The sequence below is a fragment of the Homarus americanus genome, unplaced genomic scaffold (genome assembly GCF_018991925.1).
Source record: "Homarus americanus isolate GMGI-L3 unplaced genomic scaffold, GMGI_Hamer_2.0 scaffold29703, whole genome shotgun sequence".
In the NCBI taxonomy this organism is placed as follows: Eukaryota; Metazoa; Arthropoda; class Malacostraca; order Decapoda; family Nephropidae; genus Homarus; species Homarus americanus.
Window position 1 is genome coordinate 454,802 of NW_024718832.1, and position 26,882 is coordinate 481,683.

The window sequence follows — 26,882 nt, forward strand, 5'->3', positions numbered from 1 at the left end:
GGAGCTGAAAGACAAGAATCTTTTCTATTTCTTCATGACGCATCTCGCTTTTCTCCTTTTAGGCGTTTGTAACACGAAAATAATCCCATTCAGATAAAAGCTTTGTCGATTCCATTTCTAATCTGTTTGTGTTTACGTGTTAACCTGTGGCGAGTGATGCTTGTCCTGTACAATGCCTCATGTTACAAGGGATAGTCCCCGTACAAACCTCGGAGACCGACCCCATGGCCGTGAGGAGGAGAAACTAGCGGATGTGGCTGTTGTTAGTCTCGTTGGGAGAGAAACACAACATGAATATGTAAACAACGACACAAGTAATTAATCTCTCACTGCTGCCTCGTGTCACTTGTACTGTACAGTAGGTACATGAAAATTTATGTTGTGACTTTGATACATCTGCCACGAGGAGTAAATCTCAAGCTATTACTGAAACACAGTTAGTAATATTTTCCATTAAGTTTTCTTCCAATTAATTTACTTCAGATGCCTGTACCTGAATCACGCATATATGTTGCAGTACAGTTAATAGCAAGAATAAATTATAATTTTAGGGCTACCACAGCTTATCTTAAATTCATAGCGTTAATTTGCTTAGACAACGATACTTTAACCGCGTAGACAACTAACAAGCACTGACTCGACAGCCCCTGACGACCACAAGGTGGAGTGTGGTAACAAGTTAATTCTTAAAATAATTACCATATTCTCAGTGATATGATAATTATGAAACCTTTACAAAAAATTATAACTCACGTATAAGAGTCAAAATTATCATAGATGCAATTATTTAAAAATAGACAAGAAAAACCGTCGTGTAAATAATGAACTTGGCATTAGTTGGCACGACAAGGTCAGTCTTTCCTGAATTTCATCTCCATTGTGTTGAAAAGTAAAATCTCAATATGGTAACCCAGCCTTGCCCGCCCTACGTTAAGTATAGTTAGGATACAGTATTGGGATTGTTGTTTTGTTTTTAATTATATTTACAGTAAAGATTTTCTCTCCCTACAGATCATGTGTGTGTGTGTGTGTGTGTGTGTGTGTGTGTGTGTGTGTGTGCGTGCTTCCTGAAACAGACCCGGGGGATGAACAGTAACGTTGGCTCCTTTGTGAGGGGGGGAGGGGACTCTGGACCCTGTGGGTGGTGTTGCTTGCCTCAGTATTGTAGCGAGAGTGTGAGTGTGTGAGCCGTTATGTAACAAATGGTGTTGGAGGACCAAGTGTGTGGCCACCCAGATGCCCCGCCTCACCTAATTCTGTCGCCGCCGCCACCCTAGTTAAGCCTTGTTTAGCTGCGTCATGGTTACTGGCATCTTTTAAAGTCTGTGATGCCATAGACGCTGAGTATAATAATTAATTATAATTACTTTCTTTGTTATTTTCATCGAAACGTTTATTTGACAGTTGAGAAAAGTAGACGAGTGGAACAAGAGCTCCAGCACTGAAATATGAAAATAAAAATGATTTATCATTAAATTTATCGAAATAATTAACTAATTGCTTATAGGGCAACAATATTAAATTTACCTACTTTTATTAGCATTTTGTCAATGTCATTTTCAGAAGCGACCATATACGGTGTTGACCTTAATTGCCACGACCTGAAACACTGACACACACTTTACACCAGAGAAGGTGGCTAGTGTCGCAACCATCATCAACACCAGTCCACCGCTTCTCTAACAACAACAAATCAGCGCCGAAATTAACTCCATTAAAAAGTTTCCTTCATAGAGCCAGTTCCTTGCTACTAATAATTCCTTATATAACTCGCTCCCTCACAAAACGAATCGTCATGTGTAAAGTTTTCCCAGTGGTATTCCGCAGATGGCCACAACTAGTGCTTTACCTCCCGCGGTACAGTCACGGACACAGCGTTATTCCCGCACCTGCATATTAACAACAGTACGTACTTACTCGTGATTGGTGGCTCAGTAGAGGAGGCGGAGGACCCTGGGTGTAGTGGGTCGCACACAATACTGGGCCGTCGGTTTAACATAATCTTATCCAGTCTTATTTGCTCAGTACGCGTGAGGTAGTATTGTTGCGGTAGCTATAATACTAGTAATAATAGCATTCTAAGTAGTTATAATATTTGTTTCAATATTATTAATCGAAATAGTAGTAGTTAACATAGCAGCTATAATCGTACCAGTGGTAGTACCAGAAGTAGTAGTAGTAGTAGTAATTGTAGTAGTAGTAGCTATTAGTGGCAGAAGGCTGGAAAGAGTCCTAGTGGCTATGCACCCATCGTCTTGGACACAACAAGAGTAATACGCGTGCAGCCATTGTGAGTAAATGGCTGAACTTGATGATGTACTGTACTGAACCATACCTGTGCTTCAGGATAATATACCCACCCTCACACCACCTGAGGTTCCACTTAACACAGGGACTCTATATTGTGGACATAATCTTTCTCTTGTTTGAACATAAGCTAAAGAATAATGATATTTTTAATTTTTATAAATGAGGTTACATTTCTCTGTCGCGTGGATCCAGTGAATAGAGTAATTGTACCGGGAAATATTATTGATATCCGACTTTGAAGGTCCGCGTTAACTATCAACATGAGATCTAATGACATGAGTGAGAACCTCAGTAATCGTCCATAACTATAGCCGTCCCGGAAAGACCAGCTGAGAGAGGTCTAGGAGGCTCTAGTAGGTTCTCTTGTTGAACAGCTGAGGTCCCTAACACGGGGTAAACGGTTGGTGCACACTGCTGTTATCTTGTGCCTCTCTTACATATACTGATCCCTAGCTGGTACACGCCCTCACCACGACTCTCTGTCCACTGTTACAAACTACAGAATCTATACACCAGAAAACCGCGATGATAATGAGACAGACGACTTAAGCACGCCAGATAGGGTTCTAGAGAGCTCAAGTCTCGCCATAATTTGTTTGTGTAGGTGTATGATGTAATTTGACATGATCTCATATTGCCGGGATGCATAATATCTCCACCACACTTCTGCTCCCCTACACGTAATGAACTTCTACTTGGTGTGGGCTGCAATCAACTGACCAGCCACATCGCGATTATGTGTTTCACTCTATCTCCCTGAGCCCCATTTGGCCCTTATGCTCATCATTAATATTAAACATGTGTCCAATGGGAGACTAGTGACCCGGATGTGAAGCCCCAGACTGTGGTTGGACCCACCCATACTGCGGGTAAGTGGTGGTAGACAGGCTCGGGAGGCTACTAAGCCCTGTCCTGTCCAGATATTACCAACTGAACCAAAACTCCCTGAAAATTACTCAGAATTACAAGAGAATCCGTTAAAGACCTTGTTGCATGATTCAAAAATATTAAAAAGACGCAACATTAAGCATCTGTCACTCGTCTGGTCACTGAGTAAAACCTACATCAGCTGGGGCCTGTACAGTATGTTGATGAAAAGTTTTGGTTGATATACGAGGATTGTTACATACTGTACAGTGTGTCATAAATGTTATATTATGGAATGTGATGCATTAACAGGGAAATTTGTGATTAGTGGCTTCATGGATGACGCCCCAACACTTAACAGCTTCATCACACTACTCCACCTCTTCAAACAATGTGAGGAACTGAGTTATAAGGAGAAAACACCAATGTGACACCAAGACTCTTACCAAACAAAGACCTTAGATTTTCTCACTTGTTCCTGATGTTTCCGCAACACCTTCAACATCTGTCTGTGTGTGTGTGCGTCTCTTTGTATCTCTTTACCTCTATGTTTGGTTGTCTCTTTAGTCTCATCAGTCCATCAATCTATCGGAGTTGCTCCATGCCACACTAAAGGCAGTAATTAACAAGGTCTACCAAGCCCCCACACGAAGCTTCTCCTGCCTGTTAAGTTTCTCCCTATCCTCCCTCTGCTGGGCCCCCTCTGGTTAACATGGATGGTAAAGTGCTGTTGGTATGGTAATTATACTCCAGCTACACTACCTGCATGAGTAAGTCGGAATTTATGGTTCACATTAAGGTTATAATTACCGTCTGGGGAGGCAGGTCTGTTTCCTGACAAGAAATAAGGTTAGTTGCTCTCTTTTTCCTTCTCTCTCTCTTCCTACATTTCCCTTATCGTTTCTTTTCACTAACTGACGTGTAACCATCTATTAGTTTTGATCATCAGTTCATATAATGTAACTATACAGAATACTCTCTCTCCTCAGATTATCCCGGGCAGGATATTGGTCCTATAAGAGATTCACTTCATCTGCTGTAAACACATCTCACATCCGCCCTAAAAGTGGGTCATTTACTGAAGACAATGTTATGTGTTAAGGCTGTGACCCCTTTCTTAATGCCCCTTATTATTCTAATCTACAGAGATAAAGTTTGAAGGAAGAAGTTCAAAGAAAAGTTAAACATGAATCTTTGCCTTGAACAACACTGACTTTCAAAACGTCCGCATCTACACACTGGTGACGGTTTAAACATTAGTCATACATACTGTACTTAATTAGCTAGATGTTTCCACTGGTAGGTCCTAGGTACGTCATTCCTCCAACACGCTCGCTTGTATGTGTACGTTCAATATTTATGATCGTGTGTGATTTGTATTCCTCCTACACGTTCAACAAATTTCATAACTTTGACGAAATTCAGATTGTGTACAACTGCTACAAGGCGATGACAACTCTCTCTCTCTCTCTCTCTCGTGTATTTACTCTTTCTGCCCGAAGGATCGATAAAATTTCTAAACGTCTCAGGTGAATAACGATCTGATTAAATTAAGGATAAATAGCTATGTAGTGTAGGGTGTGGCGAGGGTGTTGTGTGAGTACCAAGTCACGGGTGAGCATTATGGCGTGACAGTGTGTACCTAGGAGCTCCAGTTCTAATGATGATGGGTATTCAAAAAACTAAAAATAAATAAATAAATAAAAAATATTCGCAAGTTCCACTCCGTTCTTTATATTCATCTACCTGCTCTCTCCCTCCCCCCGTTACCCACACCAGGTGTTGCCCCAAAATGTTAATAGCCAGGGAGGTAATCACACGTGGCTCGGAAGGTAGTTATCACACGTAGCCAGGGAGGTAGTCATCACACGTGGCCAGGGAGGTAGTCATCACACGTGGCCAGGGAGGTAATTATCACACGTAGCCAGGGAGGTAGTCATCACACGTGGCCAGGTAGGTAATTATCACACGTGGCCAGGTAGGTAATCGTCACACGTAGCCAGGGAGGTAGTCATCACACGTGGCCATGTAGGTAATCATCACACGTAGCCAGGTAGGTAATCATCACACGTGGCCAGGGAGGTAGTCATCACACGTGGCCAGGGAGGTAGTCATCACAACACGACAGACACCCTTGGCCAGTCGATGATGATGGCGGCTATAAAACACAACCTTATTACCATATAACCATTACACTCCACGAAAATCAACCCGGTAACAGATGGTCGAGTTTCTCTTGATATAAACGATCGTCTCTGGGGTTTACTTTCTAGTGTCATCTACAGTCATTATACAGTCAAGGTTGTAGTACTGTTATTGTTGACGCTCTAGATTAGGTCGTGAATTTTAGGTTGACGTGGTAGTTGTCTCCAGAATTATACTGATAGGTTGACAGAGGGAAGGTCGCTGAGTGGCCTATAGTTCGTAATTAAAGTGACTTATGTGGGTGCAGATACGTAAAACACATACACTCCAACTCATTCTTACATAGGCAGCCACATATCTGATCTACTGTTAAGACAAAGGGAATTCTCAACTTTGCGTTCCTCCAATATGTTGAGAAATACACGCCCCTAATATAATAATGGCTAACACACATTCTACCACAAGACTCTGACCAAATCCAGTGGTGACAAAAGTGACGGCCATCTTGCTATCAACGTTTACCCTGCACCCACTGGTATAAGAAGACGTGAAGTAAATACCTCCGTAAAGCCAAAATCAGAGACTTATTTTATAAAGCTGTTTTGAGTATTATTTTGTCTGAACACCTGAGAGCGCATCTAACGGACACAGGACTTCAGGATACAGTATTGAAACCTTATCCACAGTACCGGTAGCGTAAGCCTGTGCACATCTGTTTTGTTATGACGCAGTTTTTTTCATTTTTAAACTATCATAACTATTAGACGATATAAAATGGGTGTGAGTGCGTAACTACAAATACAAAATATAAGTTTAGGTAGAGTACTCGGGAGCAGAGATACGTCAATAAACAGGGAGAGGAGCAAGATAAAGATAATATACAGTATTTACTCGTATTCAGCATCACAAACTGACAAAGGTGGTAAGACTGATCAGCAGGTACAGTATACTTATGATCTATTTACAGCAAGCTTCCAGTGTATGTTATCTTTTTTTGTAGAGAAAGAAGGAATAAAAGAAGATTAGAGGTGGGAAAAGAGAGATAATAGTTCTGACACCAAATACTAATCGAGATGTGATTGGCAGTCCTATTTATTCTTCTAGGACCATTATTTGACTTCATTCCGGCTATATTTGGGTACATTTGGGTACATTTAGGTACATTTAGGTACATTTAGGTAATTAGTCGGACCCTGACAGAGGTGTATAAATGGAAGTCAGGGCTAAACAAAGGGGACATTGCAAAGGTACTCAAACTATCCAACCAGGAGCTAACTCGTAACAATGGTTTTAAATTAGACAAATTTAGATTTAGGCGTGAAATAGGTAAACACTGGTTTGGTAACAGAGTAGTGGATGAATGGAACAAGTTACCAAATATCATCATTAACTCGAATACGCTGGATAGCTTCAACATAGGTTGTATGCTTATATGAGCAATAGGGGTTGGGTATAAACGGGACTGCCCAGTATGGGTCAATAGGCCCACTGCAGTTTCCTCCATTCTTATGTTCTTATGTTCTTTTATGGTTTAGCGATATGTACTCAAACCTACCAGCATTATGTGGTTCGTTACTTAAGATTCAACAGTTCAGTGATAAATAAATGCGCATTAGCTGTAGCGATATACTGTAGGTCATGGTGTAGTGAGGCGGGGCAGTACTAGACCAATCAGGAGGTCCCATGTGTAGTAAAATACCATAAAGTATAAACTTCTTGACATCGTAAATAAAAAAGTATAAACTTCTTGATACTTCACAATAAATCAATCATCACAAGACACCATGATGAACGTGTTGTCAGATCCAGCACCACCACCTGTGTCCTTGTTCCACCCCCCTGCCTCCCCTGCCTGGTCCCTGGATATATATACTGAAGAACACAAAGAACATGAACACGAGTGAACACCTTAAGACAATACACCAAGTAACAATGTTCTTACCCGGGTCAACATTAACATCCATCTGAGTTTCCGAATCACAAATTTTTAACTAACATATAATCGGTTTTCAGAATGCATTAACTTTCCGATTTAATTTCAATATAAATAAGTAGTTCCTCTCTCACAAGATTACCACACATACACGCACACACACACACGCACACATATACACGCACACGCACACACGTACCTCCTAATAGTAAGATGAAGCAATGTGTAAGTTGTTATGGTCAATCTCTTGGGACCAGACAGACACTCCGACGCCGTTGTCTCCACTTAGGTAGGTCACCATATATATGCAGTCACTATAAAACCACTTGGACAGGTCACCACACAATGGCACTATAGGATCACTTGGACAGGTCACCACACAACGGCACTATGGGATCACTTGGACAGGTCACCACACAACGGCACTATGGGATCACTTGGACAGGTCACCACACAACGGCACTATGGGATCACTTGGACAGGTCACCACACAATGTCACTATAGAATCACTTGGACAGGTCACCACACAACGTCACTATAGAATCACTTGGACAGGTCACCACACACACCTGTCACCCCCACAGACCTCGGGGTACTGACCGTTGACACTCATTTTACCACAACTCAACGATATCAGGCTTTTTATTAGTTTGTCGCGAGAGACCTAAGTGTACAATTTACTATATTTGTGTACTGCAGATTAAAGGATATTTCATGACGTCATTTGTATTTCACCAGCTGTTGCTCTGGATAAAATACAAGTGAGTTTGGAGCAGCCATGACGTCATTTGTATTTCACCAGCTGTTGCTCTGGATAAAACTACAGTAAGTTTGGAGCAGCCATGACGTCATTTGTATTTCACCAGCTGTTGCTCTGGATAAAACTACAGTAAGTTTGGAGCAGCCATGACGTCATTTGTATTTCACCAGCTGTTGCTCTGGATAAAAATACAAAATACAAGTGAGTTTGGAGCAGCCATCGACGCTGAGCCCTGAAGGTGTTGTGGGCCCTTTAAGGAAGCACTAATGATGAATTTAGAACTACTTGGTAAGTGTCACTATTTATAAATTATCTAATTATTGTAAATAATTTTGAGGTTTCAATATACTCATAAATAAAGAGACTGGGCATTAACAGAAAGGTTTAAATAATTTTATTGAAGGTCGACAAAGTAGTATAGTTTGTTAGACTATAATACTCACAGATGATCTTCTCCAGCTCAATAGCCTCTTCTCTACTCAGACGGTGGCTGTGTGTGGCGGATATTTGTGCCCTATAATTATATACTTGTTGATTTTTCCAGTATTTATCTAATTTTGCTTCAAACTTTTCAACTGTAATTTCCTTAGTCTTTCCTCATAAGATAAATCCTTGATCTGTGGTACTAATTTGGTAGCCCTCCTCTGTACATTCTCTACTGCTTCAATATCCTTAATGAGATATGGGCACCAAATTTGATTAGCATACTCAAGGTGTAGCCTAACCAGAGCAGTGTACAGAGCCTTGAATATAGATGCATCCAGATGAACAAAAGTTCTTCTAATAATGCCCAGTGGAACGTATTCGATGGTTTGTAAACATCATGTCTTGACGTATGTATACTTACTTAAGATAATGAGTAATTTTCCAGCTCAGGGTCTAATAATCATTTTATGTTGGATCAAGTCAAGTCAAACCGAAGGCTTTTTACCGCTATGCAAAGTCGAAATTAAAAACGTAAGTAGGCATATCAGACCTGAGGCTTGAAGATGGTAGTTATGCATATTCTAGCCAGGATAAGGCGAAGGCTTTGAACATATTCTTTTCATTGTTGTTCACAAGAGAAGATGCGAACAATTTTCCTGCGTTTGAAGAAAGACGGTTTGACACAGCACTGACCCACATTGTCTTCTCGGAAGAGGTTATAAAAAATAACCCGTTTTAACTAAAGATTCACAAGAGTCCCGGCCCAGATATGGTACACCCCAGAGTGTAAAGAGAACTGTGTAATGAGCTTATGGAGCCCCTTAGGATCCTGTTCTACAAATGCATGGAGGAGCAAAAGGTCCCCGATGACTGGGAAATGGCTTATGTGAGTCCTATATTCAAGAAGGGCGATCATCACTTCATGAATAATTATAGATCAGTGAGCCTGACCAGCATAGTATGCAAGGTACCAGAGAGCATCATAAGAGATGCCATGATGGAACATCCACTTAGAAACAACCTTATAAAGGACTGGCCAAAGTCTAAATAAACCATGTCTACCCACACGCATGGGCGGAGCTTATTACGTGACGCCGTTGGCATGTAGTGAAAGAAAACTGTAGTAATGGAGGAGGATTATATTATCCCGGGTGAGACCATCCCACCGTATTAGAAGATATTCTTGCCATATATCCTAATTTTCAAAGTGGACAGGGCTTTATAGTAGAGGGAAAATGTGGGGAAAATACTAAAAAGAACACAAAACAAACCTTTGAAAACCTGTCCAGAACTATATAGGTAAAGTATATGATTAGTGTGGAAAGAAGAACAAATTTCATGAGTGGCATCACTCCCATACCAAAAGAATTCCCCACTGATAAGGTGGACATGATAGAAGGGCTTTCAACATGTGCACTTGTTATATAATATGTACTGTAATTTATTTTTCTTCCACTCTTCCTCTTGCTCTCTTTTCCTTTCTCTCCTTATTATATTGCCTCACCTTTCCACTTCGTGATGTAGACTGCCATTTTCTTCCTCTCATACCCACTGTAATATTCTCTTGAATCTTCTCACATGTCTATACTGCCTGAGAGCACCTTACAGTATTTTTTACTTTAATATTTTTTTTTTTTTTTCAGAATCCTTTGGACAGAATTACCCTGAAGAGTTTGATGGAGCCTTGGACTGTGCATCATTAGCTGTCACCTGTGCATTTAATAGACGAGGAACACTCTTGGCTGTGGGATGTAATGATGGACGCATTGTTATTTGGGACTTCCTAACTCGTGGTATTGCCAAGGTCATAAGTGCTCATGTACACCCTGTATGTTCTCTCAGGTCAGTTTCTTAAGCATTTTACCAGAGATTTTCCTTCAATATGACCATCTTAGATATTGCATGAAAGGATTGCATTCATAAAAAATCACTTTGATTTCAGGTAGAATAATGCTTGATTTTCCCAGACATAAGGAAAATTTACATTGTTATTAAATTTTTGTCTTTATGTAATTTTTCACTTTCTAGTTGGAGTTAAGTATTGAAATTGTATAGAGTTCATTCTTATATAAATTTCAATTGGTATCATGAGTTTGTTTATCTTTCATACATTTGCACTAAAATTCAACTAATGTAGCTAGATCATCCACCATTGACCACAAATTCTGAATACTGTACTGTACATGACTATATCTGTAGATCCTGCCTTGAGACACCCATATATAATATTGTAACGGAATGTCTCACTTTTCATATCTCTTTTACAGTACTTTCACCGCTGCTGACTCTCAAAAATAGAATTTAATGATCTAGTTCATGTCTAAACCATCACTGTATAGTACAGCAGTTCTCTACCTTATCTACCACTCCTGCCACTATAGCTCAGTCTATGGGTTTCATTCCTTACTGTCCACATTCTACTCTTCAACCAATCTTCTTAATTTCCATAGCATTGGACAGTAACTAAACCTTATGCTTTTTCAGGCTTATCTTTCAGTGGTACATTTTTTATATAAGGTTGCATATTTTTTCTTTATCTTTATAGCAACAAAAACTTCTGCATTAGACCTAATTTAGTAAGATTATAAGCTCACCTTTAAGTGCCTTTCATTTATAACACAACTTCCTAATTTTTATTCATCTCCAATATAAATAACATATCTACCTAGTTATGTCAACTCTACTGTTACATGCCATTACTACTATTGTTATATACTTTTATTCATGTGTCTTTTCAAGAAATTTTATCCTATATTTTTTGACATTGAAAATTCTTCCCTGTTATTGACTGCTACTTATTTTAGGTTAATCTGCAGTTTAGAAGTTTGTGTTCATAACTTTAGAGAAGAGTTACAACAAACACACCTTCATGGGGCAGGTTTTCAAAAATTGAAGTTGAGGAATTTCATTAACGTAGCAGGCAGCTATTTACAATTTTCCTCATACATGTAAAGCAAACATCAGGTATGGCTTAAAAAAAATGGAGCTCATTCATCATCACTGATATAGCATCTGTTATTCTCTGAAGCTTCTTTACAGGGAGTATTTGTTCATAATGTAATTGTGATTTTGTTTGACAGTTGGTCAAGAGCTGGGTATAAACTTGTGAGTGTATCCACTGACAACAATGTGTGCATTTGGGATGTGCTGTCTGGAGAATGTGACATCAAATACAGATTCCCTTCACCAGTCATGAAGGTTAGTACCTACCAGACTGCCAATAAACAGTATATTTCTCTCTCTCTCTCTCTCTCTTTCTCTCTCTCTCTCTACAGTATATATATATATATATATATATATATATATATATATATATATATATATATATATATATATATATATATATATATATATATATATATATATATATATATATATATATATATATATATATAAAAGTCAGTACTCGACTTACGACGGGGTTAGGGACCGACGACCAGGTCGTAAGTCAAAGAGGTGAAATTAATACATAGAAAATCTAAAATCGGTGTCTCTTTTTTCTTCTCAACAGCACGAGAACTCTCACTTTATGCTTGCCAGCCATTTTAAAGGGAATTACAAACGAAAATTTTGTCAGTACACAGCACTATCACTTACGTCGGGACTCGAAAATTTAAGCAGACAGTATTTAGGAAAAATCTTTGGTGTGTATTTTCCTCTTGTAGCCATAGTTTTCTTAAAATAATATATACAGTATCAGTAAATGTGAGGAATAAATAAAAATAATAACAATAAATAAGTTACAATAAAAAATACTGTATGTTTTTTTTTCGGGAATTAGCCCACAATGGAGCCTGAGGGGCGGAAAAAATGAACGGAAAGAAATTGTAAATATAGAAAAAAAAGGTTATGCTGTATTAATCTACACCACAAAGATGCTGGAAAACCAGCTTTTTAAAGTGAGACAGTGTAAGAGCATGGAAACACAGAAGAAGGCAGAGCATTCCACAGTTTGGCTGTGCGAGGAAAGAAGGAGGTACTATAACGGGTTATTCTCGTGTGACCGACATCCACAAAGAAATGGTGGGCAACGCGGGCAAGACGTGTGTTACGAACCCACGGCCTTACTGGCGGTACACAGGAAGCCATATCCACTGAACATTTCCCGTTAAAGTACCTGTAAAAGAGAGAGAGTGAAGGAACATTGCGCCGAAGAGAAAGGGAAGAGAGATTGTCGACTAAAGGAGGAGAGTTAATAAGACGAATTGCCTTTGATTCCACCCTATCTAATAGTTGGACAGAAGAAGAGCCACCCCAGATATGAGAGCAGTACTCCAAGTTAGGATGAATGCATCCCTTATATACTTGGAGCAACTGCTCAGGAGTGAAGTAGCTGCGGCATCTGTACAGCATTCCCAACTTTCGGGAGGCAGCTTTAGTTATACTTAGGATGTGTGTTTTCCAGGACATATTGGAGGAAATGGTGAGGCCTAACATATTTATTTCAGAATTTGGGAGGATGATAGCGTCCTGAAATGTAATTGGTGGGAGATCGTCTAATTTACAAAGTGTAATTGGCAAATATTGAGTTTTATTACTATTGAACTTAACCAAGTTTGTACCTCCCCATTCAGAGATGCTGCACAGATCCACATTGATAGAAGTAATGATACCAGTTCTAGAAACAGATCTAGTTTGAGAGTTAGGAGGAAGGGGAAAATGTGAGGAAGAGTGAAGAGTAGAATCATCGGCGTAAGAATGGATAGAATTAGTTGTAGTGTGAAGTAAATCATTGATGAAAAGAAGGAAGAGAGTTGGTGAAAGAACAGAACCCTTTGGGACGCCACTATTGGTAGAGAAAGAGCTAGAAATCGATCCCTCGACAACAACTGCCATGGATCGATTCTCAAACCAGTAAATAAAGCTAAATGAAAGTTTAACTTAGTCGCCATTTGCATATACTCCCCTTGCTTCACCGTAGCAATGAAGACCAGCAAGGACGCTACCTCTGCTGATTCCTTAGCAACGCTCCCTCCCTTCACACACCACACCCTCCTCCCACTCCCCCACTGAACCAGCTCACTCGTGTGCAAAGAAATGTATATTCCCTTTATGTGTTTGGCCTTAGGACAATAATTTCTTTTACTTTTTTCACCATATATATGTAGGATGGTGTGTGCATGTAACTGAGTAAAAAATAAATGAAGAATGTTACATATATCTACCCAAAAGTACGAGTTAAAAAACAAACAAAACACCTCACGGCTTGGCTCAGTAGCCTGGTGGTTGCAGTGATGAGTCTAACCGCCAGCAGTGTTAACAGATGCAAAAGAAAGTTATCTGTAAATCTTCATTTGTATCAAGCATTTGTAGATTTAAAAATAATTGTTGCAGGTATGGCATTAATAGGTTGTAATGCTTGTAAGAGTTCAGAAATGGTTACTGCTTAGCTACCTCTGAAGAGTTGGGTGTCTGCCGTATGGAAGTTAATTAAAAATAATAATACTGTACAGCGAACCCTCGGAGATCTGGACTAAAAGGGGGAACCACCTGCCAGCAGCACCCTAACCCGGGGCATATAGGTTAATAATAAAGTCTCTCAAACTCATTGTCTAAACAAGATTCCACTTCGGCTTTTGCTTCCTCTTAGCTTTCCGCCTTTACTGGCCCATAAAATTTATTGGAAAGTCTCTGCATCAGTTGTCAAGGTCATAGTTAAACATCACATGTCAAATATGGCAAAGTGCTTTGTGTGTTATTTGCAAAGGTGTTTTGTTGTACTTTTAGCTTAAAATTAACCTAACCTAAAGGTGAGGTTCGATATCAAGTTTTTTATTGTAATTTTTCCTATTTTCAGGTTCAGTTTCACCCTAGAAATGACAAGATGTTCTTGGTTTGTCCTATGAGGCATCCTGCAGTGTTAGTTAATGTAGATTCTTCACATGAAGTTATTCCTATGGATGATGAGGTAAGAAGCAAAATTCCTTTTGTGAACCCTTTCTGCTTAATTAGTGTTAAATTTATCTGAAGACAAAATTCTTTTATCTTCCTCTGGTACCATTTTAAATAGTTCCAAACTAAATTCAGTATTAACGTTTTATATGTTTAGCGTAATTTTATTAATTTGTGTCAAATGTAAATATATTTATGGATTTTATTGTGAGATTACCATGGATACAGAAAAAACGAACTTTGAATTAAAATGCAGGGTTTTTTTTTTTATTACTGGTACTGATACTACTGTGAGATTCTGTATATTGTATTCATATTAATCTGTATATGGGGTATTTTCTGGGCTTGACATCCTTCACAAAATATGATATAAACACAACCCCATATTGAAGCATACAGTACTTTCCATACACAGGTTGTCTGCAGGTAGAACGCAGTATTCATAATAGAAAGGTGAACCTTAAGGATGTTTGAATATATTATCTACACTCATGTTATTACAGGGTGATGTAAACATTGTAGCATCCTTTGACCGCCGAGGAGAACATATTTTCACTGGTAACAGTCGTGGAAAGCTGCTGATACTGTCCTGCCCGGAATTAAAAATAAAAGCCTCCTTTAGGATTGGTCAAGGAACTACTAGTGCAGCAGCTGTGAAGAGTATCGAATTTGCCCGGAGAACAGAGTAATTACCATTGATTTATATTCTTTATTATAAAATCTGTCTTTAGGGTTCCAAGGATTCACATTCCCATAGCTCAGTTACCTTCCTATGTTATGGATGCATGATGGGGTACAGAATAGAGAAATACTGTACAGTATATGAAGATGTTTTCCAGTTATATTGTCTGAAGATGGGTGTGTGATATATACCCTATGCTAATGTATAGCCAGTAAAGATCATAATCTTAGTAGATACCAGTTTGTACTAAAGAAGCTTGTCTAAGTGAGTACAGTAGACCCTTGCCATTCGCTGGTTTGTGATTCGCGATTTCGACGACTCGCTAGGTTGTGAGCCTTTTCCCGCAGCACAACGAGTCACTCCACGCAGCATTTTGTGTTGTACTCTCAAAACTTTAGTTGTTTTTGTGTCAATTGGCCCCTAAAAGACGACCTAGTGTCAGTACTAGTGATGCTAGTGAAGTGAAATGTAAAAGGCAGAAGTCAGTGATGACCCTGACAAAGAAAGTTGAATTATTAGAAAAGTTAAAAGGGGATGAGTGCTGCCACGTCTGGTCGGTTGTTTGGTATAGGTACACAGTAGTGCACTAAGGTAGTATAAGTTGCTATTCACGGTTTTGCCTGTCCACGCCATTCCTTGGAACCTAACCCCCGCGAATAACAAGGGCTTACTGTACAGTATTCTCTTCACTCCTTATGTATTGATGTGAAATTATTATTTTCCAAAGTACTGTATAGATAAATCAAGAATGAATTTTGTGGAATTGAATAACCATGTGATTGAAAGGTAAAAGCTGTACAGTTACTATCTGTTTTTGGAGGAGTCGATGAAATTTCAGAATGAACACTGCGACTTTGTCATCTCGGTAGGGTTGCCAAAATCCTTTGTCCAATGTGTCATATTTTTTTTTAGTTATTGTACATATGAAAGTTACGTATTGAATGAAGAAGTCCTTGGAAGGTGCATGATAAAGATTATATGGTGATGGTATGTTCAGGTGAATCACATGATGAATGATAACACAATGAAATAAAAGTATGGCAATATAATGAAAGGTACAAAAAAAGGGGGGAATAAATCACCTAGGATCTTTAAATCTGTAATTAAGTTCAAATATAGAAATATGCCAGTGGAATATGCTATTGAGGAGAGTGGAGATCATATGTTTTGCTAACAAACCAATGTAGTGAGTAGTATAAAAAAGATTTAAAGTGTTAAGACAGTATGGAAGCCTCAATTCACTCAAGATGAGCTGAGGGTGAATGGATTTGTCTCTTTATTTCTTTTGTAGTTTATTGTATATTATAGCTACTTATGAGTCTAATTAGTAAAGAATTGAGTATTTTAACAACACTGTACAGTATTAAAGGATTGTTATTCTCTTCCAGGTTCTTTTTAGTGAATTCAGCAGATCGTGTAATTCGGGTTTACGATGCAAGGAAGGTTTTGAAGTGTGGGAAAGACGACGACCCAGACACTACACAGAAATTGCAGGATCTTGTTAATAAGTGAGTAGTCTTCATCACAATTTGTTTTAATTTGTGTGCATTTTGAAACCAGCAGTACACTTACTTTATAATACAGTAGATGGAAAAAAAAAGGTTTCTAGTCTTGTTTGTTATATGATATTTTAAGCTAATTGTGCTAAATGTTAAGAAATTTGCAGTTTTTTACATTATCAATAGAGACATATTGAGACTTGAGGTTTATTATTATTATTTGAAGCCAGAGTATACAGTACAATATAAGCAAATTATATGTTAGCCCATACATACTGAACAATGTGAGGTTAATGATCACTGCATGCTATTAATTTTTTCCCAGAACCATGTGGAAAAAATGTTGTTTCTCTGGAGATGGGGAGTACATCTGTGCCGGCTCAGCACGACAACACTCACTATACATATGGGAACGAAGTGTTGGTAACTTAGTGAAGATTCTTCATGGAACAAAGGGAGAGATGCTGCTAGATGTTGTGGTAAATGCTAAAAGTACCCTTATGTTCCTGTAGCATAGACTTGTTGTACATGTGGTAGCAAAATGTAGTACGGGTATCCATCGCTTTTTGAATGTTTGAGATATAAAAATTTACTTGTACAGATTTCCTAAACTTCCGCCTCTTGTTCGTGTTTTGAAAATTCCCCCTCTTGTACGAATTTGGGTCCCAGCAAAAATTAAAATTGCGTGCTCCCAGGAGTCAGCTGGGGCTGTCACATCCCCCTAGCCCTCTCCCTACCAGGCTGAGGTGTGAGTAATGTTATGATTATTTTTCAACTCATAATTTGGATAGATAAACTTAACTTGCTTTCTTCTTTTTTTATTCATTTACTTGCACATACAATCCTACATACAGAATTACATTACTATATGAAAAAAAGTAAAAGGAATAACTATTGTAATGTGAAAAAACATAAAGGGAATAAAGCTTTCCTTTTTGTGTGAGAGCAGAAGGGGAAGTACATACAGGGTATTGTTAAGGGTCAGGAGGAGGAGCATACCCCAACTGGACTTGCAAATGGCAGCTGTGTTTAACTTTGATTTAAAATTTTCTTAGTGGTTTTAGCTGCATATTTTCATCTAGAAAGTATTTTTTTTAATGTTTTTCATGTGTTAGGCAGTAAATTACAGTAGTTGTTTACTATTTATCATTAGTTAGCTTTTTTTCTGATTTCTTGTACGGGGCTTCCTTGACATTGGGGGCCAGACCCTATTTTATCCTATGTTTTTTATTCACAATATGAAAATTCACTTAACAAATGTTTTTTTTTCAGGAACCTAACCCATTCATATAGTGAATGATACTTGTACATACACTGTGATCATGAAGCCTACATGAAAGTTTTTTCCTATTTGACTAAATTTTAATCATCATTATTACTTTAAATTAAAAGTTATTGCCTTATATATATATGATGAGTTTAGAATACCTATACTGTATTTAAATTTTTCTTTAATTTTACCTATAAAAATATTTCCTCAGTGGCATCCTGTGCGACCAATTATGGCATCCATCAGCTCTGGAGTTGTTTCAGTCTGGTCTCAAAACCAGGTTGAGAATTGGTCAGCATTTGCTCCAGATTTTAAGGAGCTTGATGAAAATGTTGAGTATGAAGAACGTGAGTCCGAGTTTGATCAGAGTGATGAGGACAAGAGCATAGAACTCAGCCAGGAGAGAAGAGAGGAAGATGTAGAGGTGAGTTGGAGAGACACCTTTTCTATGTTTTTGGTAAATTCTCTCTATAAAAAAAAAGTATGTGTTGAATACCTAACCTATAGACCATATTTTGTGACAGACAGATGAAAAGGGCAAACCAATATGACCCCAACATACTGTACACTGTTGGGGGTCATGCATACAAAATCAGATAACTGTAGTTGTCAGTGCACCATATAAAGGGATAATATGTCATGGTTTAATTTAAACCTTTATTTCATGAAGGGAATGAGGATCTCATTAGTAACTGGTGAAAAGATTTGTTTATATTTAACAGTATAGGTAGGCAGGTAATCTTTGATTACCTTAGGGTGTTGCAATCCTGCCTTGCCAGCTATTTGCACCCTGTGGGTTAGGATTAAGAAGGGCATCCAACTATAAAACTTTGTTTCAATATGCCTGATGGCAACCAGGCCACCAGAGCTTTGCCTGGTCTCAGCAGCATTTTCTGTGGTGGTTCCCTGTGTTTCCAGTTTGTGGTTTTATGCAACTGCTGCCTTCAGGTAATCACAACTGACCCATACAAGCATGGAAAAAGGCTATAAAACATTGATGATGAAAGATTTGAAGAAAAAATTATGAATTGGTTGAAGGTATTACTTTCATATATTATTACAAAGAAATTGGGTTATTTTATTAAGAAAATAGGATAGGTAATAATATTTTTAAAAACCTACAATAGTGATAAGGATGTTGGGGGTACAGTTGATATTGTTGCATATGAAGCACTTTTAATATACCAATTGCTCTGTTGTATACCAATGACTGTATTACTCAGATAATGGAAATGTGAATTCTGGCTTTAACCTTAATTGCAGTACTGTACAGGTATATTGAATCTGGTAATGTATAAGAAGTTCAAGAAATTACTTAGGGCATTTCACTTTTTGTAATAACCACTGGCAGGTGTACAGTGCCATTGCACCTTAGGTACAGGTAAACCACTATTTGCAATGGGGACGTAGGAAGGTTGGGGGCGGGGGAGGGGGGAACCATACATAACTGCATAAATATTACGAATATTGCCGTAAAACTCCTTCCAGATACGGCCATAGGCACCACCTTTGCTTAGGAATTTTTTCATATTTATGATTTTTTTTTTTTCATCGATCTAAGCCTGACGCTCCCCTTAATGCTAGTTTGTTTGCATCATATATAGGGTAGGTGGTCTTAATATATCAGCATCGTTATCAGGAATTATTGTTGATTGGGATATCGTAAATAGAAGTTTACCAGTATTCAGTACAGTTTTATGATGAAAATAGAATAAATGATTATAGATACTTTAAAACTAAAGATACAGTACAGTAATTTGTGATCTTTCACTAATGTAAAGTGGAGAAGAATTTGATGGGCTTCCTTGGCTTTTTTTTATTTATTTATATACAGTACAGTGTATTTATTTTGCAATTCATGTGTTAGAGAATATTGGAATCTTGCTATTACCGTATATCACGGCCTATAAGGCGGCGGGGTGCATAAGACGCCCCCCCCAAATTTCCATTTAAAAAGTAGCTTTTGAGCTCTATTTGCTGTATAAGACCAGTACCCCAAATGTGACACTTACCCACTGACTCAGTAGTCCTTTACCAACCATCCTTGATTTTTTAAAATAAGGCCAATTCACTTCAAGTAATGTCATCAAATTATACTCGCTGGTGTAGTGTAAACACTAGTGACGTCACTGAAGCGTGGTGGGAGTGTTCCCTCGTCTGGGTGGTGTGACTATTTATACAACATGTGGTTAACAGCAACCACCGTATTCTAATTGTGATGTTTCATTAGGATTTGAGTGAAAAAGGTTACCAGTATGTACTTACTACATACATTTATTACACAAATATATATATATATATATATATATATATATATATATATATATATATATATATATATATATATATATATATATATATATATATATATATATATATATATATATATATATATATATATATATACTGAATATACTATGTACAAAAAATGAATGTTCAATGAATTATTTATGGTGCATTAGGGTACTGGTCACTTCTGATGGGCTATAAATAGCCTTCTTTATCTCCCCTACATCTCACCCTGAGCCAGACGGAAGGGTCTTGGTAAATAACATGTTTGCTTATTTTCCATTTACTTTAAATAGATTTACTGAATTATTTGTTTTATTTATTTATTTATAATATACTGTAATATATTAAACACACTGTAATTATTTTCTTTAATTTATAAACTGTTTTGCGACAAAGGAATGTTCTCCAGTAGTGTTTCATTAGGATTTGAGTGAAAAAATATTACGTACTTACACAATTGTTCCTCTTACTTTGACAACACAACATACATACAGTATATTATTTCTCAGTTTTGATCTTTTTTTTTAATTTTTGTATTTATTTATAGTTAGTTACTTAAAATAAGGCCAATTCACTTCAAGTAATGGCATCAAATATTACCAGCTGGTGTAGTGTAAACACTAGTGACGTCACTTGAGCGTCTGTAATTAACCGTGGTCACTTTTCCTTTCTTGTCTCCTCACTGGCAAATGGGTGTGGGGAGGGGTGTGTGATGATAGCTGTGTTTATTACAGGGGTATAAATCTCTTTTACGGTATGTTAGACAGGTTTATAATACATTTTTATTATTTTAATATACCGGTAATCTTAATTTGAATCCAGCTTGCCAAACGTAAGTTTCAGTATAAAATAATTAGTGGTAAGACCTTGTGAGTGGCTTACGATGTTTTCATCACCACTCTTGACACAGTAAACCACAATATTTAAGAGGTAAGAATTTTAAACTTGGTGGTTTAGACGACCCCCTAACTTTGGGCAGATTTTTTTAATGTTCAAATTTCGTCTTATAGGCCGTGATATACGGAAATGTCCTAGGGTTTATGTAAAAAACAAAGTCATAAGGATTTTGATCTTCAACATATTAATTATTATCTCTCTTAGTACTGTACTCAAGATAATTATTGCAGTATTGTTTTCTTTTTAAGGTTGATGTTACAAGTACAGAGCCAGTAACTGCCTTCTGTAGCTCTGATGAGGACGATGATAGCAAGGCTCTTTTGTACCTTCCAATCTCTCCAGAAATAGAAGAACCTGAGGAAGGCTGGGGCCCTGAGGGTGCACCAAATGAAGACCTCTCCTCCAAGAGGTCAGGTGATAGTAAGGAGAATGTTTCACCCAAAAAGAAGAGACCAAAAACATTTGATGTTTCATTAGAAAATGCACCAACAGATGGTAGGTACAGTACATGTGGTTGAAAAGGTACAGTAACATAAATTGGAATAATAAGTTTATTATAATGTGTTTTACTTACATGATTTATTAGTACTAATTTGAAAGTGAATATCTGTATGGGAACATTAAATCTCATTTTAATTATACATTATATCAGTGTTGGAATAAGGATGCAAAGAAATTCCATATGGAGATATAATTTTGCTCTAGTTACTAAAAACTATTTAGCTGAAGATAATGGATTATCTTATGAAGCAAGAGTTGAACATTATTTCATATTTACAAGAGCACATATTGACCATAGTGTCGGGAATGTTCTTTATCTGAAGGTCTGTATTGTGTGATTGAAGAAAATTCTGTAACTTTGGTTTGGGAAATAATTTTTACAGTACCGGTATTTAACTAATTAAGATTTTTTCCTCTTCTTAAATTATAATACAGTTTTAGGAACATTACAGATTATTCCAGTAATGGGAATGGAGAATCCATAGGAACAATGTGGTTGTAAGAGTAATGAAGTAATGGGAGAAAGAAAAATTAAATGTTCTGAACCCATGAGAAAAGCAGGTACTGTACTGAGCTTGAGTTTTAAGTAGTACCGTAGTGAAATCATCAGGAATGATGGAGATAAAAGAAATGGTAAAATCCAAGCAAGATTAATAATAATGATTATTAATAATGAGGAAGGATTAGTAAATATTTTAAAGTCACAGAGTAATGTAATTGGGGTCATGAGGGAAGCTAGGAAGTGTCATGAAGTCACAGTCATTTTGATGAGGGATATAATTTCATGGAAACATTCATTGCCTTTAGCTGTGTCTTGTGCTTTCATTTATGGTTGACTTATTGCTATTGTTTGGTAAGTCTTGATTGTAGTGATATTTTTTTATCAGAGGAATGACATGGAGACCACATGGTGAAAACAAACTGCATATGAAAATTTGAGGAAAAGTTGGGATTGAAATCTCACACAGTTCTTTGGATAATTATTTTCACTGAGGTGTTCTCTTGCCAAAAACTGAATATAACTAAAGTTTGACTTGACCATCAGTCAGGATGATTTGAATTGGTTGAGGTTATATAACATAGGAAGAACATTTTGTGGCAGGGAGTTCCACTGCAGGCTTGTGTGCAGTATCAATGAGTTTTGGTAGGCAGAGGTTCTACAGAATGGAATTTCAACAGAAAAGCCATGGACCCCTCCCATATGCCTTTGTGGTTAATTGAGGTGTGCTTTATGGTAACATTGTTGACTATACCTGTAGCTCACCTGAATACTGACTGGAAGTGTCTATAGAAATGGGGGAAATCTTTTTATTTTTTCTTAGAGTTGTGCTGCTGTTGGAAGATAAGTTTAGTACTTCGTATGTGTGTGCTGCACACTGTAGTAATATCGGACATTTGTAATTTCTAAAGTTCTAATAGTAATGCAGAAAGAAAATACCGAGCTAACAAACAGTGTGATTTTCCATTTGCTATTTAATTGGAATTTTAACTTTAGTTTTTAGTTCTCAAAGCAAATCTTGCTAGAAATTTCATGGTTTAGTACTCTGTAACAGTAAAGTGACTTCAAAAATTTCATATTTTTGGATATGCTGGGGCAGTGGTGTGAATAAATGATTATGTAAAACAAATGGTTGCTACAGTAAATTTTTATTTTAGGTAAATCGACTATAGACCCTTGGCTCCTATTATTATTAAGATGCCATAACTAATTCAATTTACTTTTCACAGAGGTTCATCCATTAGTGAGCAACAGACCCAAGGAGAAACAAACTGCAGGGAACAAGAAGGGACGAAACAACTCCAAAGGAGACTCAAAAAAGGATAGAAAAAAACACTGATGAAGGTTTATATATGGTTTATACATAGTAATAGGCTGTTCCATTTTTACATTTTAATTTGTAGTTTATTTTATATGTATAAACAGATTACATACAGAGTCCATTTGGAACGTAATGAGTAAAAATGGAGTGCAAACTCCTAAACTTGTACAAATTAACAATTTGTAGTTGGCATAAGATTGAGACATGATCAGTCAAATTAAATAAATTTGTTTGTAAATGGAGCATTTAAAAAAGAAACTAGTCATTGTCAAGATAATTAATGAAATAGCATGTCAAGTAAGCCTCACAGTATGCAGTCTAAACATGAAAAAAGATATACCGTGTCTTCATTTGAGTTTTACACTGATAGACTGTTTGTAATGTTATTCAGGTGCACGTTAAATAATGCTTTTTGTTTTTATTACGATTAATGGTTGAAACTAATCGGCATTATAGTATACTTTATGTATCTCTGTTCTAGTGTTTTAACTTTCTGAAAATGGTGACATGTGTCGGCTCCTCCCAGGACAACTCACCCGCATTCCATCTCCAATCTTGAAATATCAAAGATCCAGTGGCAATCATTGAATTATTATGTGAAAACTTCTAGTAACTTCAACCCCTTATGTATGGGGTCGCCTCTCAGGTGAATAAAATCGTCTAACATTAGCCAAATGAAATATTACAAGTAGTGTCCCCCGTAGTGAAGGAGTTAAAGACAGAAGTGTGTTACACATGCCACAACTACAACTGTACTGTACAAATGTACATGAATAGGAGAAATAAACAAAACAAAATATGAATAAATAAGAAAATATAAAATATTTATTAACCCATAGGCTCCGGATGACATTCCAGAACGTATATATACAGTATATATATATATATATTATATATATATATATATATATATATATATATATATATATATATATATATATATATATATATATATATATATATATATATATATATATATATATATTTATATATGTATATATATTTATATATGTATATATATTTATATATATATATATATTTATATATATATATTTATATATATATATTTATATATATATTATATATATATATATATATATATATTATTTTTTATTTTTTTTTTTTTTAGATTGATTTTTTCCCTATGGGGGGCTACTGCCAGCAGCACCCTAACCCTGGACTTAAGGGTTAAAGAAGGGGCTTTTAAAAAATTGGCATATTGTTAAGTATAAAGGGAGTATTGCTATAAGAATTTTAATTGAGTACACCCACATGCCATTGTTAACCAAGACTAGCCATTCTGCTAACAAGACTATTTCAGAGTGTATTAAGATATTAAATCCTGATAGATTTTAGGGGCCCAAAATTATTTTTATAGTATTTTCTTAATTCTTAGAAGTTGTATATTATAGAATCTTCATTCAGTGTAAATGTTGTTTAATGATTAGTGCTGGTTTGTATCACTTAAATATATTTTTTTTTTTACAGTATAAATAACTCTTAGTCACCAGTCATTTTGTTCACCCTATTATACAGTAATACTGCTCAATTAATTAAACATGCAACAATAGTGATGTACTGAAAAAGTACATACTGGTATTGTCTTTTAATAATGTAAAATGTTTTCATTTTGTCCATTCTGTTTTACATTTTTTTCAAAAGTAAACACTGTTCTGTTTTGAATTTTGTCTTTTTTAAGGACATTTTGTGGCTGTTCAGCTGATCGGCTAGTCCGCCAATACAGTAATTGGTTCTATATTTACATTCGTTTCCAGTGAAGTAATTATCAAGAAAGTTGGTCTCTTGAATATTTCTGCATTTTTTACATTAAAATTATTGGTCATTCTGAAATTCAGTTCACATATTGATAATATATACAGTACAGGGAATGGTTTTTGTGGGCACATCAGCTGATTGAATCACCCACCAACGCTTCTCAGTTTAACTTTGTTTACAGTGGAGTGAACATCCAGTTTGTTGGTCTCTTGAATATTTTTGCATTTTTACATTAAAATTATTGGTCATTCTGAAATTCAGTTCACATATTGATAATATACAGTGCAGAAATTATTATGAAACGTGAAGAAGGCATTAGAACCAATGCACTCTGTAAAGAATATGGCATGTCATCACCAACTGCCTCTACAACCAGCTGTTTGATATGTAAGCAAAGCTGCCAGGTATACGACATACACACCTCAAAGTAAGTTACTCGGTAAAATACAGTATTCTATTGTTTTTTATTTATTATTGTACAGTATACTGTATAGTATAGAACTGTATTTAGTTTATATTTAATGTTTTGTTAATTCTATTACTGGTATACAGTACTTTGTATGTACTTTTTCTGTGAGTTGGAACCAATTACCCAATATCCCATAGGAGTAATAGCTTTAGTTAACGAACGATTCTGTGGAATGAATTATGTTCGTTAACAGAGGGACCACTGTAGTTTATTATTATAAAAATGCTACCATTGGATTGTTTAATATATATCCTGACAGTGATGCAACCGAAAATAGATCCACCAATCACATTCCCTATTACATAAAGCCTTACTTCACCCTTGATGAAGAAGTGTGATTGTTGCCGTGAACCCTTTGCTCATTAATGAGAAACACCTGTACAAATCATGATAATAATATCTTTATGTATTAGTAATGGAGCAGGTGTATAGATTATAGATTAACTTGGGGTCAGACAGCCAGCACCACATTTATCCCATCCAAATAGGACTTTAAAAATAACAGTACCGTACAATACCAATACTATTTAACTCACCTTGCATGAGCAATAGTAACAAAATTTATATTGCCTGTGACTGTAAATACATATACAGTACAGTACTGTATGTAAAGTTCTGTACTTTATTGTATCTAAGACTTACTTCAATAAACATAGAGTTATATATACAGCTGCTCCCCGACTTACGACGGGGTAACAGACCCAAATTCAGGTCGTAAGTCGAAAATGCTTAAATAATACATAGAAAATCTAAAATGGGTGTCTCTCTTTCTTCTCAGCACCATAAAACTCTCACTTTTAAGCTTGCCAGCCATTTTAAAGTGAATTACAAACGAAAATTTTGTCAGTACACAGCGCAATATTTGACGTTGGGGCTCGAAAATACATAATTTGACAAAATTTTGGTACGACTGAGTCGGTCGTATGTTTGGGTGGTGGTAAGTCGAGTAGGTCTTAAGTCGGGGAGTAGCTGTATACAGTACTGGTATATCCCCATTATAAAATGAGTGATTGCACATAAAATGGCTTCAGGAATAACTGCTTACATGTAGAGAGCACAAATGCAATATGCAATGATAAATAAAACTGTAAAAACAGGAAAACCAATCCGGCAGCCATAGTTGAACCTTGCAGCCCGAGTGCGTCGTATACCCTGTTTGTCTTCTTTGTTCCTCACCCAAATTGGCCTCACAATCCGGCAGCCATGGTTGAACCTAGCAGCCCAGGTGCGTCGTATACCCTGTTTGTCTTCTTTGTTCCTCACCCAAATTGGCCTCACTTTTGACTCCTCCTAAAATAATAATAATAGATAATTATTAACATCATTTTAGTGTCACCTTTTA

General features: G+C 36.7%; 1 protein-coding gene across 2 annotated transcripts; it reads left to right on the forward strand.

Moving 5' to 3' along the window:
* The first annotated feature begins 8,150 nt into the window (after nucleotides 1-8,150).
* LOC121859842 (retinoblastoma-binding protein 5 homolog) lies at nucleotides 8,151-24,162 on the forward strand. Of its 2 annotated transcripts, XM_042356806.1 has the most exons (11): nucleotides 8,151-8,304; nucleotides 10,086-10,284; nucleotides 11,523-11,640; nucleotides 14,240-14,350; nucleotides 14,838-15,019; nucleotides 16,405-16,524; nucleotides 16,841-16,994; nucleotides 17,997-18,209; nucleotides 21,223-21,469; nucleotides 23,204-23,318; nucleotides 23,777-24,162. In XM_042356806.1, exons 1-10 carry the CDS (start codon nucleotides 8,283-8,285, stop codon nucleotides 23,311-23,313), a joined length of 1,476 nt encoding a protein of 491 aa, XP_042212740.1. In that variant the 5' UTR covers nucleotides 8,151-8,282; the 3' UTR covers nucleotides 23,314-23,318; nucleotides 23,777-24,162. The 2 variants fall into 2 exon arrangements, with proteins under 2 accessions (XP_042212740.1, XP_042212739.1); XM_042356805.1 differs by having other exon boundaries at nucleotides 23,204-24,162.
* Nucleotides 24,163-26,882: the final 2,720 nt, after the last annotated feature.